Raw genomic sequence first — 15,760 nt, 5'->3', positions numbered from 1 at the left:
TTTGGGGGAGGGCGAGCAGCCAGAGGTCATGGTCCACACTGGGACCAATGATATAGATAGGAAAAGGAATGATGCCCTGAAAGCAGATTTTAAGGAGTGAGGAAGGGAATTAAAAAGCAGGACCTCAAGAGCAGTAATCTTAGGATTACACCCAGTGCCACCAGGAGTATAAGAATAGGAAGATTGAGCAGTTCAACATGTGGCTGGAGAAATTAAGTCGGAGGGAGGGTTTTAAATTTGAGGCGTTGGGATTGGTTCTGGGCAGGTGGGACCTGTACAAGAAGAACGGCTTACAACTTAACAGGACAGGGACTATTGTCCTCACGGGCAGGTTTGCTAATGCTGTTGGGGAGGATTTAAAGTAGATTGGCGGGGGGGGGTAGGAACGTGAGGGGCAATTCAGAGAGGAGAAAAACTGACAGTGGGAGTTGGTGAAGTATCAACTGATAACGAGGATATATCATAGAGTACTATCAAAGTAGGTAGAATTAGAGTAGGCAATAGTAAGTCATTAGATGGGGGTCAGAATAAAGGGTAAAGTAAAAAAGCCTAAATCAGGGCTAATGTGCATGTATGTGAATGCACGGAGTGTGGTTAATCAGAATGGTGAACAACAGGCACAGGTTGACAAATGGAATTATGATATTATTGCTATAACAGAGACTTGGCTCAAAGAAGGGCAGGACTGGGTGTTAAATATTCCTGGGTACAGGTGTTTGGGACAGGCAGGAAAGGAAGAAAAAAAAGGGGGGAGGGGGGTGGGGGAGTGGCAATATTGATTCAAGATGGCATTACAGTGCTGGAGAGAGGGTGTTCCAGAAGGGTCAAGGATGGAATTTCTCTGGCTAGAGGCAAGGAATGAAAAAGGTGCAATAACATTGATTGGTGGAGTATATAGACCACCAACTAGTTGGAGGAATGTGGAGAAACAAATTTGCAAAGAAATTAGGGAAAGGTTCAAGACTTATACAGTAATCAGAATGGGGGACTTCAATTATCCAAATATAGACTGGGATAGGAATAGTACAAAGGGACAAGAGGGGCGAGAGTTCCTGGAATGCATTCAAGATAGTTTTCTGCAGCAGTGTTTTCCACTCCAACGAGGACATGAACTTTTTGACCTGGTTCTGGGGAATGAGTTGGCCCAAATGGATCAAACGTCAGTGGGAGAACCTCTAGGGGACATTAACCTAAACCTTATGATACAGTGGTCAATCATGGAAAAGGACACGGAAAAATCCAGAGCAGGGATAATTAATTGGGGGAAAGCCAACTTCAATGGGATGAGAATGCATCTGAGTCGAGTGAGTTGGAATCAAATGTTGGCAGAAAAAACGGTGGCTGAACGATGAGCCACCTTCAAAGAAAAAGTACTGTAAACAATGTCAAGATATATTCCCTTGAAGGGGAAAGGTAGGACAAATAAATCCTGGATGACAGGAGAGGTAGAGGTAAATCAAAAAGGAAGTGCACATACGGCAGATGTCAGGTAGAAAATACAATGGAGAATCAGGCCCAATATAGAAGGACCAGAGGGGAAGTGAAGAAACTAATAAGAGAAGCAACGAGAGGGCATGAAGAGAGGCTGGCAACAAACATAAGGGAATCCCAAGGTCTTCTATTAGCATGTAAATAATAAAAGGGTAGTTAAAGAAAGAGTAGGACCAATTAGGGGCAAAAAAAGGGGACATACATATGAAGGCAGGAGAAGTAGCGGAGGTGCTGAATAAGTACTTTGCACCCGTCTTTACATAGGAAGAGGATCCTACCCAGGACGAGGTGAGAGAGGAGGTAACTGGTACACTGGGAGAAGTTATAATCGAGAGGAAGGTGGTGTTGGAAAGGCTGTCTTTACTTAAAATAGATAAGGTACTAGGACCAGATGAGATGCATCCAAGGGAAGTGAGAATAGAAATTGCGGAGGCACTAGTGATAATCTTCTAGGAGAGATGCCAGAGGACTGGAGAATTGTACATGTTACATCCTTGTCCAAAAAGGGATGCAAGGATAAAGCTGGCAACTACAGACCAGTGAGTTTGACCTCAGTGGTAGGGAAACTTCTGGAAACTATAGTACTGGATAAAATCAATAGTCACTTAGATAAGTGCAGGTTAATTATGGAAAGCCAGCATGGATTCATTAAGGGAAAATCATGTTTAACTAACTTGGGTTTTTTTTGAAGGTTTAACAGAGAAGATTGAAAAGAAAATGCTGTTGATGTGGTGTATATGGATTTTCAAAAGGCATTTGATACACTGCCACACAACAGACTTGAGCAAGGTTCTAGTTCATGGAATAAAAGGGAAAGTAGGCACTTGGATAAGAAATTGGCTGGGTGACAGGAAACAGAGTAGTGATAAATGGTTGTTTTTCAAATTGGAGAAAGGTTTGTAGTGGAGTTTCTCAGGAGTCAGTGTTGGGACCCTTGCTCTTCCCGATACATATTAATGACCTAGACTGTGCTGTGCAGGGCATTATTTCAAAATTTGCAGGTGATACGAAGATTGGAAATGTTGTTTACTGTGATGGGGATAGTCTTGAGCTTCAAAAGGACAGACATGTTGGCGGATTGAGCAGACAAGCGGCAGATGAAGTTCAATGCAGAGAAGTGTGAGGTGATTCACTTTTGCAGAAAAAGTATGGTGAGACAGTATAAAATAAAGGGAGAGCTTCTAAAGGAACAGAAGGACCACAGTGTATACGCACATAGGTCATTGAAGATGGCAGGGCATATTGAGAGAGTAGTTAATAAAGCATATAGTATCTTAGGTTTTAACAATAGGGGCATTGGTACAAGACTAAGGAGGTCATGTTGAATTTGTTCTGGGCGCCACACTTGAGGAAGGATGTGAAGGCTTTGGAGAGAGTACAGAGGAAATTCACAAGAATGATTCCAGGGATAAAGAACTGTAGTTATGAGGATAGATTGGGACTGTTTTCCTTGGAGAAAAGAAAGCTGAGAGGAGACGTGATAAATGTATCCAAGATCCTGAGGGGTATGGACAGGGTAAATAGTGAGAAACTGTTCCCACTCAAAAGAACAAGAACTAGAGGGCACAAATTCAAAATAATTGGCTAAAGGAGTAAATGTGGTGTGTGGAAAAATGTTTTCAACCAGAGGGTGGTCGGAGTCTGGAACAAACTTCCTGAAAGGCTGGTGGAGGCAGGTTCGATCGAGGAATACGAAAGGGAATTGGATTGCTATCTGAAGAGAGAATGTGCAAGGTTATGGGAATAAGGAAGGGGAGCGGGACTAGGTGTAATGCCCTTTCAGAGAGCCAGCGCAGACTTGATGGCCGAATGGCCTCCTTCTGCACTGTAAAGATAACGTGAAACATCAGGATGCCACTGCACTAGATTCTCAGGCAGCATTTACCTTTTATTAGATTCCAGTTGAGATTTTATCAGAGACAGGGAGAACTGTGTTATAAATTTAATGCAGTCTACTGTTATTCTCCACAATTTCTAAACATAAATGTAAAAGGTGTGCAGTCATGGCTTCTATTCCTATGAATAAAAATCAATTAATCAAGCAGCTTCAATGGCAGCATCTGGGGATCTCCAATAACATACAATTACACTGTGATTTCAAAAACCACCATTTTGGAATACTGCCCAGGAACAAGTATGCCTACAAGCAAATTAAAGGTATTACTACACAACTGGAGGTTTTCTACAACTAGAGGCATTACAGTGGTTATATAGCCTCTAGGTGACAGTCACCATTTGCCTCATTTTGCTCTTCAGATTAGTCAATCTCCATGCTCTTAGTTTAGGAAGCGGGGTAGCTTCAAGTTGGGAGCTGTCACTGTCTGTCATTTGGAGAAGGCTGAGAATGATGGGCAACTATACAAACAGAACTATATATACTTTATGACCAGTGTCACAAACAAAATTACGCAGAACCGCAAAAACAGATGCAATGGCATTTTTTGAGGATGGATTTATGAGAACCAGCAAAGTTTGTTGAGTCAGGTACAAAAACAGGTGAAACTTTAGCCAAAAAATCCGAAAGGACTGACAGCCGCTGCAACATATAGGCAGGCTAATGTCAAGAATTACATCCAGCATAGCATGAATTTTAAGTCTGACATCAGTGGGCACATGGACAATGTTCTTTGCCAGTATTGTGTGAGGTCAATTGCAACAGCCTGAATCCAATCTCTGCAGCTGTAATTAGCTGCCTTCACCCAGGACCAGTCACCACTATTAAGCACCTGGGATCTTCTGTTATGATGTTGCCACTACTCACTAAAGGCTCATTGCAATTTCTCTCAAAAACAGATCTCAGAAGTTCCAATTGGCGCGTTCTAGCATTCCTCATCACTGAATACTTAGCAGCCGCCCCAGTACAGTTGTCACATTCAATATTTCCCTGAAACTGCCTCACAGGCCTGAGTAAATGGAAATATACATAATTATCTATATTTCATAATGGTGCAACATAAAACAAAGTACACCTGCAAAACTCTATGATTTAAGTCATCAGCACTGAATGAAACTGACCTAAATCAGGCTTGTCCCTCTACTGCACTGAGCGGCTGAGTTTAAAATTGGAACCCTTCCTAAAAGCTCTGGTTGTAAAATGATTTGCAATACGGTGCATTAACCAATTTGATCTCATCAGTTCTCAAATTACGATTTTCAGTGCTTCATCCTGAAATTGCAGAAGATCAAGAAAGAAAGTTACACTTCATTCGTTCTGCATATTATTTAAATGTACAGCAAAGTAATGCAGAGTCAGGAAAAATGTTGAAAGGACAGACATGCACACATTCTGCAAACAGTGTAATTATTCTGACCTTTAATTTTACAAAATGTCAAATATGCCAACACTTCAAAGTAACTTTTCATTGTTTGGACTCAGTTTCTTTCCTGCCAGCTGATGCCTGATTTTGTCACTTTAATGTTTCAAAATACATTGCAGCTTTACAAATATCTCCCTTCTCCCAAAAAACTCCCCTCAACCTCCCCACCACCCCCACAAGTCCTGAGCAATTCTAATAAAGGTTTAACCCAGCTGGCTTGGGACAGAAGTTTTCCTCCCTCTCCTTATATTTTGAGGACAGTGGTTCCAAATTTGAGAGAAGAATGAGTGCATGTGCGACCTCTCAGATCAAGCTATTTTGCAGTAAACGCACAATGTGATACAGCACTGCTGCACACTTATCAGCATCTCTTATTGCCCTGATGACATTACCTTGCATTTTAAAACTGCTGGGAGGCAGTGTGGAATTAGGCATATCCTTTCACTCCACTGGCAACAGGATTTTTTTGCCAACACCTCCATGTCACGCTTTGGGAGTTTTTTGACTTTAAAACTGCAGTGTAAATGCAAATTGTGGCCGTTGGTCTTGGTGTTGAATAGCCCCCAAAGCTTACCATTCCTGCTACTATGATGAGGGCATGATTTACGACACAAGATCAGTCTCCAAAAGAAGTCATTTTGAAGCAGGGACGAGGGAAGAAAGAGAAGCCTTTAAATGTGCAAGTAGGTTTATCTACTTTCAGTCCTTTTAACAACGTGTGGTCTGCACGTTTGTTTTGGTCAAGACCCTTACTTGAAACACCTGCTAGAACAGAAGCCACTATTTGGAAGCTTTGAATTGGAATGTTTCTTTAAAATTCAATTCAGTAGGATTAAGTCACTTCATTTCATGTGGAGTTCACTCTCCATTCCACGATTAATAACGTTATGCTGCTGTACAGATTGAGGCCTGCCTCTTCTTGATTGTATTTTTGGTAGTTGCTGGACGAGGCCAATGCTCCACTGACTACATAGGAAATGTTCCTCTCTCTAATTTTTAACCATGATACTGGTGGGCAGGAGATACAGTTTCAAAATTTTGGTCACCAGAACTTTTCCGTATAATTTTTTTTTTAAATTAGAAAAAAATAAATAAATCTTGCTTTACATTGTGCTGGTGCAGTGTTCATCCATTGACAGCAGTTACAAGTTTAACACTTATTAATGGGCTCACCTAGTACTGCAATGGTCACACAACCAATATAGTTCAAGCCTAGGGGGCTGGCTTGAACTAATCAATCTGTGCTGCAAGCCTCTGGTGAGTTTTCCCTAATTGCAGTCAGCTGTCAGATCTGAGTATAGCCATGAAATGCTTTACAAAAAGGATGAAGGCTGTGACAAACATTGAACTGACAGGGCAGTGCACAGTTAATTTCAGGAAGTTTGCAGCCCGTTTAGAAGTGGAGTGCCCTCATACCTTGGTCAAGCACACCAGATCAAACCTGTTCAGATTGCCCTGCCACCCAAAAGAACAGGAATATGATGGAGTGGAGGAAAATAAGAGGGATGGACATTAGAGGAAGAGTGGCAAGGACTCTGCACATCTGCAGCCAGACAGGACATTTCAGATACATGAAACTTATGTAGAAGTACTCAGTCATGTTAATCAGACGTTTGCAGCACTGCATCATGCTCCTGGGAGGTGTTAGAAATCCAAGTATCAGAAAGTGCAGTGTGACCCATTAACTTTTATATTTTTCAGTTAAAATGCACCAGCATTTGATTTAGCAAAAATGGTTAAGTGAGTATCTTAGGTTTATATTACATAGAAAATAGATCTGATGTACCCAATCAACAGCTCTTACCACCCTCCCCCAGAATTAACTGAACAGCCCTTTCTGCCATCCATTCACCAATTTGTCTCTACTGTAAACCACTAAATGGACTCAGTTCTTTTTTTGGGACGGAGGTATGAGGTGCCCTGGCAATTCACCGGGCAAATCATATCCTTCGAGTTTTATCTTAATCAAGTGACAGGCCAGAGCGAATTCCTCATCGTCCAGCATTCCATCCCGATCGTAGTCAGCCAGTTTCCAAATCTTCCCCAAGACAGTGTTTGGCAATTTAGACTTGACCATTTCTTTCTTTGCATTGTTCCCGCTGATTTTGCCATTAATTGGTGAGAGCATGTAGAAAATTTCATCATACTTTGACTTCTCCCTTGTCACAATCCACTCACTCTCATCTATTCCTGCACCGGCACCCTCACCATACCCTTCATTAAAGGGCCCATTAAGGTTGCCGTCAAATGCCCCGCCCGTCACAGCCTGTGCTGGCTTGTTCGCCTCTTCTTGCCGGATCAGGTTCATCAATTCAGCGATGTGATTGGCCAACATTTCATCCACTGACTCCAGCAGCTTGGGTTTCAGCGTATGAAACTTGCTGAAGTCACAGGACTGCAACATTTCCTGTCAAAGCAAAAAGAAGTTAATCATTAAATAGCAGCAAAATCGAGTCAGTCCTGGTTACTAACCCTTTTATACTCTGATCGAAGAACTACACAGTTTAATGTCCAGTTGTCAGTGGACAAATCACCAAGCATTATCTATTCAATCTGGATGCTTTTCAATATTTCAGTCCTTTGGAGAGTCTGTTCTAACTGCGGTTAGACTAGTTGCATTTAAGGGAAAGTTAGATAAACAGAGAAAGGAACAGAAGGTTATGCTGATAGGATTAGATGAAGAGGGATGGGACGAGGTTCATGGGCAGCATGAATGCCAGTCCTCTATCCATGCTAATATATCACCCCAACACCATAAGCCCATATCTTATGTAGTAATCTTTTATGTGGCACCTTATTGAATGTCATTTGGAAATCCAAATACATTACATCTATTGGTTCCCCTTTATCCACCTTGCTTGTTACATCCTCAAAGAACTCTAAATAAATTTGTCGAACACAAACCCTTTCACAAAACCATGGTGACCCTGCCTAATTGTAGTATGATTTTCTAAATGTCCTGTCACTACATCCTTCATAATAGATTCTAGCATTTTCCCAATGACAATGTTAGACTAACTGGCCTATATTTCCTGCCTTCTGTCTCCCTCCGTTCTTGAAAAGTTGTGTTACATTTGCGGTTTTCAAAACCACTGGGACCTTTCCAGAATCTAGGGACTTTTGGAAGATCACAGCCAATGCGTCCACTATCTCTGCAGGCACCTCTTTTAAGACCCTAGAATGCAGGCCATCAAGTCCAGGGGACTTGTCAGCCTTTAGTCCCATTACTTTTCCTAATATTTTTCCCTCTAGGGATTGTCATTATTTTAAGTTCCTCCATCCTTTTTGCCTCTTGATTTTCTACTATTCTTGGGGCGCGTCAGGGAACCGTAAATCAGAATAATCAAATTTACAAAATGACACCCAAATGAAGAAATTACCAACAAGGTTTCACTTTTTGTAACCTTTACTTTAACACAAATCAGAACTAAAACAAATGAAACATGAATTAACAGGCAAGTGATACTTCAAATAAAAGGGTAAATTTCATTTTAAATAGTCGATACAACAAAAATATGTCTTACACAACCACAATCACCTTCATCTCTCCCCGTGCAAATGTGGCACTACGTAGCCACACAGTTCCACAATATGCTGTTCTTTATTCACCCAGGGTAGGTCAGGTGTCCTTTCCGACAACAGGGTGCAATCATCAGCATGGCACACTTCTACGAACCATCTCTTTCAAGTCATGACAATTTCAATGGTGAAGCTTTCCAGAGTTCCTTTTCAACCAATAACACCCCAGTTCACAGTTTGGTCATTTCTGGGAACACACCCAGCCCTTCATTGTCTCTGAGCTAATCATACAGCTTTCCAGGTTTGAGACCTTTTTAGCCAGCTTGCACAGTATCTCCATGAGCTCCTGTTTCCTTTCTGCCACAGAAAAATTGAGCTCAGTGATTTGCTTCTTCTCCTCAAGAATTTTGTGTGTTCCTCTTTCTGTCTCTGTATGCTCCTTTTATGTCTACATCTCTGCACTGATCACCTTCACCCTCCAGTTCCTCTGCTTGTAGCTCTCCTTTGTGTCTCTAAGCCACACAGCTTCTGTCCGAACTTCCTTCCTGCTGGTGCTGTTTCCAGGAAATGTTGCTAGATCACATCAACCAGTATTTCTTATTATCCAAGAAAATTACATTGATTCCTTTACAATTGATGTTCAAAGTCCTTTTCAACAGTTCTTAAAAAAAAGATTCCGCAAATCTTTTCAAGAATTTAAAAAATTTCCTTACTGTACTGCTTCTAGGTCAAAGGTCATCACAGTCTCCTTATCCAAGGAAAGGTATTTGCCTTCATGGGAGTGCAAAGGTTCACTAGCTTGATTCCTGGACTGAGGGGATTTTCCTATAAGGAGAGATTGAGTAGACTAGGCCTACATTACCTGGAGTCTTTAAGAAGCAGGGGTGGTGATTTTATTGAAACATATAAAATTCATACAGGGCTTGACAGAGTAGGTACGAGAAGGGTGTTTCCCTTGGCTGGACAGTCTACAACTACTGGGGTTGGGGGGCACGGAGTCACAGTCTCAGGATAAGGGTCAGTCATTTAGGACTGAGATGAGGAGAAATTGCAAATCTTTGGAATGCTCTATCCCAGAGAGCTGTGGGTACTCAGTCATTGAGTATATTCAGCACAGATCAATAGATTTTCAGATACTAAAAGAATCAAGCAATTATGAGGATAGTGAAGGAAGGTGTAGCTGAGGAAGATTAGCCATGGCCTTATTAAATAGTGGAACAGGCTTGAAGGATTGAATGGCCTACTTGGAACGTTAAGCGGTGACTGCTTTCAACACAGTCCACATTCAATTCCAGAAACAAGAGGATGTTCAAAGGAACTCCCACATCCAAGAAAAATGCAACATTATTTGACCTTTAAAGAGTGCCAAAGCACTGCCATTGTATTCTCCCATTCTTTACTGCAGTGTGTTTACACCAGAGACTGTGCCATGAATTATTTCCAAACTTGTCAAACAATTTCACTACACTGACTGCAGGTTCAACACAAAACATTGTCGTTTCTTTGCTTTCCTAATTTCCTTCCAATATTTGAGCTATGTATTACAAGTTGGGCACTGCAGAATGTACAGCTTTTGTTCTAAGCCCTTGGTTTTGGGAACAGGGATTTCTGTGCAAGTAGGAATGAAGCACATTCCTACATAACTATGCAAGTTTCAGTCCAAAGGCTTCACTACTGATATCCTCAATCTAAAGCAGGAGAGCCTGGGTAAGATCAGCAGTTTGAAATATTCAATAGGAGGAACATGGAAACAACTCCAAGCCATGAGCTCGAAATTTTAATGTCCTCGGCAAGCTAAGTTCTTCAACAGCAAATATAAGCTTTTTTTCCCCCGTTTTCAAGTCCTAGTTCTTGCTAAATGTAAAGCTTACTGGTTCAAGCATGCTTTTGTTCCAACTATTATACATGTCGAAGTTCATCAACATTTCCACACTTTGAAGAACTGATTGACTTTTGACAGGAAATGCACAGATGATCACAATTTTTGACAGCCTTGGACGTTGTTGTTAATTTCCCCCAATATTACAGGTGATGTTGATTGAAGACCCTCCAGACAAAGGGATACATTTTGTTTTTGCTGTCTTCTAACCAGATCTTCATAAATTTAACTGTGAAAGCATATAATTGTGCTGGATCAAAGACATAACAAGGTATTATACTGCCTCCTTATCATGGTCACTCAGATGCATTTTTGCTACTTAGCTTCAGTTTTAAAATGTAATAATATGCACAAGTAATTAAGAAAACTAAATCTGGATAAAAATGGTTTTATTGGCACTGTTCTCCCTCAAACCATATACCAGGAAAAAGACTTCTGGTGCATTTTCAAATGTCTAAAGTCCAAACTTCATTCACACTAGGCATCTTGCAGAATTTATGCCAACTGACTGAACCATGACATGTCTCAATCATTATCCATTCTATGATGCTCCTGCCCCACAGTTTTTTATATGACATCAAATAACACACCCCACCTATAATTCATGAGCAAGTCGAAGGGTCTTTGCCTCTGCTTCAGTTTTGTCTTTTGCACTGATGTGCTGGGCTCCCCCATCATTGACGATGGGGATGTTTGTTGATCCTCCTCCTCCAGTTAGTTGTTTAATTGTCTACCACCATTCACTACTGGACGTGGCAAGACTGCAGAGCTTAGATCTGATCCGCTGGCTGTGGGATTACTTGGCTCTGTCAATCGCATTCTGCTTCCGCTGTTTGGCATGCAAGAAGTCCCGTTGTAGCCTCACTTGGTTGACAACTTGTTTTTAGGTATGCCTGGTGCTGCTCCTGGCATGACCTCCTGCAATCTTCATTGAACCAGGGTTGATGAGGCTACAAATTGTGGTTGAGTACAATTCTGCTGCTGCTGATGGCCGTCAGTGCCTCATGGTTGTCCAGTCTCGAGTTGCTAGATCTGAAGTCTATGCCATTTAGCACAGTGGTAGCACCACACACAGTGGGAGGTATCTTCAAATGTGAAGGAGGGACTTGGTCTCCATAAGGACACTCCAACCAATACAGTCATGGACAGATGCATCTGTGACAGGTAGATTGTCGAGGAGATCAAGTAGGCTTTTCCCCTCATGTTCGTTCCCTCACCACCTGCCACAGACCTAATCTAGCAGCTATGTCCTTTAGGACTCGGCCAACTGGGTCAATGGTGGTGCTACTGTGCCACTCTTGGTGATGGATATTGAAGCCTCCTGCCTAGCGTATATTCTGTGCCCTTGCCACCCTCAGTGCTGCTTCTTCAAATTGGTGTTCAACAAGTAGTGTACTGATTCACTGGCTAAGGGGCGGTGGGGAGGTGAAGAGAGGTGGCAATCAGCAGGAGATTTCTTGCTCATGTTTGACTTGATGCCATGAGATTTCATGGGGTCCAGAATCAACGTTGAGGACTTCTAGAGCAACTCCCTCCTGTTAACCACTGTGCCACTACGTCTGGTGGGTCTATCCTGATAGTGGGGCAGAACATACCCAGGGATGGTAATGGTGGATTTTGGGACATTGTAAGGTACAATTTGGTGAGTATGACTATACCAGGCTGTTACTTAACTAGTCAGTGGGACAGCCCTCCCAATTTTGGCACAAGTCCTCAGTAAGGAAGGCTTTGCAGGGTCGACAGGGCTGGACTTGCCTATGTCATTTCTGGTGCCTACGTCAATGCCAGGTGGTCTGTCCGATTTCATTCCTTTTCGACTTCATAGCGGTTTGACACAACTGAGTGGGTTGCTAGGCCATTTTAGAGCCAACTACATTGTTGTGGGTCTGGAGTCACCAATAGGCCAGACCAGGTAAGGGCAGCAGTTTTCCTTCCCTAAAGGACATTAGTGAACCAGATGGGTTTTTATGACAACTGACAATGGTCACCATGACAAAGGCTGCTTTTAATTCCAGATTTTATTAATTGAATTTAAAATCCACCAGCTGCCTTGGTGAGATCTAAACCAGTATCCCCAGAGCATTAGCCTGGGCCTCTCAATTACTAGCCTAGTGGTATTATCCTATGTCTCCCCATCTGCATTAAGTTTTGCTCTCTCTGGCACTTTTCAGCACTCTCCACCTGGGACATCAAGTATAACCTACTCTCTCCCAATGCCACTCTTCCATGAGCCACAAGATACGAGGCAAGGCAGCAGCAGCAGAGATACTCTCAACACCCACTGTTCCTCCCTGCCGCCCCTAGATAATTCTCTAATCTCATTACCTTTGCTGGAAGAAAACCAAAACTAAGGAAATCATTTTGTGAATGCATAAGTGTAAATGATGTATAAACTTATGCTATCACTGTTAGTCTACCAACTCATCTCCCCCACTCTGCTTCCCAGACAGCTTTTGAGACATTATTACAGACGAGCCTTAGTTTCTAGCACACTCCAATGTCCCAGGAGACTCAAATGTCAATTGTTGCAAATGGAGGCCCCTGCATGTGCAGATAGGAAGATTCTAGAACTCTCCCACCTGAGATCACTAGTACTGTTGGCCAGGTTACAAAAGGTAATGTCGATTGCTTCAACTTCAGGAGCCAAAGGTCCCTCATGATCAGCTTCCAGTATGAGACACTTCCCTATACGTCAGTAAATGCCATTGCTTGCATACCTTCAAACAATGCCGGGGTCAGGGTTGAAAGTCTGCATAATAACTGGTAAAATTCAACCATCCTCAGTAACCATGAAAAAGATGGGTTTCACGATCTGCTCTTCTGGCTTTAAAAGGTCTTCCAGGATATCACACTGTTACACTGAATGTAAGTGTGATTGGCTTCATGTCTGTGTTGGAGCAGAGTCTTCAATGCTCTCCACACTACATTGCTCTCTGAAAGACAATGTAGCGATTTCAAGGGAATTGGCTTGATTCACATCCCTGCAATAAGTACTGAGCAACCAGTGACTCTAACTATTGCTAGAGTCCACTGACTTTGGGACTTGCTTGGTGAACAAAAATGGGACTGAATCACAGAATATAACCTCAAAACACTGGTGAAAATCCCATGTGAACAGAACTTTGTAATTAAAGTCCCTGTTTAACGATGACTAAATAAGTGACAATTACTGAATGTGACAGCGAAAACAGTAGTACATTATTTTAAATGCAATGTAGATTATCACATTAGACAGGTCTGATCATCAGCCCTATTTAAAAACACACACTTGAACATCCAACTACAGAGTCTAGGCACTATTGAGTATTGGGCTGAATGTTTCTACTAAGTTCCTTCTTTGTCAAAGCAGGGTTAACCACCAAACTGCTTGGCTCATGCCCTCTCCTCATTCAACAAGAGGTTGTTTGTATCTCAATCAAGGCAGAATTACTTCCCTTCTCAACATGACAGGATTTCTGGATGTGTTAACCTCAAGGCAGCTTCAATATCAAAAAAGTGCTAATGAGCTGAAACGCCTAAATTTTGTTCATATGCAATCTCCTCACCCTCCCTCAACATGACTCTCCTCATAAATTACACATCACACAAATAAACATAGACCCAAATACACAATCTTCAAAATAGGCCCAGTGTATGCAAACACACTGACCAAGATAAGAAGGGAAACTATAAAAGCATGCGCAATATATAATTTGTGTTGGTGATGCCTGCAGTTTGAACAGATATCTGTTAAAAGACTGAAACATTAGATAAATAACTCATCCATTGCTAATTTTCCCGCTTTAAACTGCCAGCTTGTCTGTTGTCAGATATTAGTTTGCCCCATGTGAGTAAATTACCTTCCATCTAATCTGACCTATACCCTCTAGTGGCAAAAGTAGACACTGCAGTAGCATAAATATTCACACCACTGGACTATATCATTATTATAGGATCTATTTTACCAAGCATTAGGCTATCAGGCAATAGTGGCTTTTAAATGCACATTAGATTAGCTCAGAATAGGCAACTTAGTCCCCAACAGTAACCTTCAAGCCACAAAATCATGGATGTGGTGCCAGCAGGATAAGGCAGCTGGTATAAACATGGGGGTGCTGCCCAAAAACTCCTATACTTCTGAATTTCATATCAGGAACCAGAAAGCACACTGAAGAGATAAAGTGAATGATGAACTGCTGATATACATAGTCCAGGTGGGGTGGAGGAAATCACAGATGGGTAAAGTGCAAAAAATAAAAACAAAAAACTGCGGATGCTGGAAATCCAAAACAAAAACAGAATTACCTGGAAAAACTCAGCAGGTCTGGCAGCATCGGCGGAGAAGAAAAGAGTTGACGTTTCGAGTCCTCATGACCCTTCAACAGAACTGAGTAATATTAGGAGAGGGGTGAAATATAAGCTGGTTTAAGGTGGGGGTGGGGTGGGGGTGGGGGGAGAGAAGTGGAGGAGGGGGTGTGGTTGTAGGGACAAGCAAGCAGTGATAGGAGCAGATAATCAGAAGATGTCACAGACAAAAGAACAAAGAGGTGTTGAAGGTGGTGATATTATCTAAACGAATGTGCTAATTAAGAATGGATGGCAGGACACTCAAGGTACAGCTCTAGTGGGGGTGGGGTGGAAAGACTAACAGGGCATAAAAGGTTTAGATTTAAAAATAATGGAAATAGGTGGGAAAAGAAAAATCTATATAAATTATTGGAAAAACAAAAGGAAGGGGGAAGAAATGGAAAGGGGGTGGGGATGGAGGAGGGAGTTCAAGATCTAAAGTTGTTGAATCCAATATTCAGCCAAGGGGAAATCATGCCTAACAAATTAATTAGAATTCTTTGAGGAAGTAACAAGCAGGAAAGATAAAGGGGAACCAGTAGACGTGCTATATTTGGATTTCCAAAAGGCGTTCGATAAGTAGCCTTATGTGCAGTACCTTAAGATAAGAGCCCATGATGTTGGTGTAGTATGTTAGTATGGATAGAGGATTGGCTAATTAATAGAAGACAGAGTCGGGATAAGGGGGGCATTTTCAGGATGGCAACCTGTAACTAGTCGAGTGCCACAGGGATTAGTGCTGGGGCCAATTATTTACAATATATATTAATGACTTAGAGGAGGGAAGTGAATGTACTATTGCCAAGTTTGCAGATGACACAAAAATAGGTGGCAAGGCAAGTGGTAAAGATGGCAAAAGGAGTCTACAGAGGGATATAGATAGGTTAAGTGAGTGGGCAAAGACTTGGCAGATGGAATATAATGTGCGAAAGTGTGAGGTTATGCACTTTGGTGGGAAGAATAGAGGAGCTGAATATTATTTAAATAGAGAAAGACTACAGAAGGCTGCAGCACAGAGGGGTTTGGGAGTCCTTGTGCATGAATCCCAAAAGGCTAGCATACAAGTTCAGCAGGTAATAGGCAAGGCAAATGGAATGTTGGACTTTATTTCAAAGGGAATGGAGTATAAAAATAGTCTTGCTAAAACTATGCAAGGCACTAGTTAGACCATACCTAGAATACTGTGAACAATTTTGGTCTCCTTATCTAAGGAAAGATATACTGGCAT

General features: G+C 41.9%; 1 protein-coding gene across 1 annotated transcript in view; it reads right to left on the bottom strand.

Moving 5' to 3' along the window:
• Positions 1 to 4,782: 4,782 nt before the first annotated feature.
• LOC144693252 (EH domain-containing protein 3-like) overlaps positions 4,783 to 15,760 on the bottom strand; it is a 59,838-nt gene continuing 48,860 nt past the window's right edge. Inside the window, exon 6 of the mRNA XM_078562923.1 lies at positions 4,783 to 7,215. Within this exon, the coding sequence (XP_078419049.1) occupies positions 6,694 to 7,215 (522 nt within the window). The 3' untranslated portion in view covers positions 4,783 to 6,693. The remainder of the gene's footprint in view (positions 7,216 to 15,760) is intronic.

Source organism: Cetorhinus maximus, chromosome 18 (genome assembly GCF_964194155.1).
Source record: "Cetorhinus maximus chromosome 18, sCetMax3.hap1.1, whole genome shotgun sequence".
NCBI lineage: Eukaryota > Metazoa > Chordata > Chondrichthyes > Lamniformes > Cetorhinidae > Cetorhinus > Cetorhinus maximus.
This window is presented reverse-complemented; position numbering and strand designations above follow the sequence as displayed.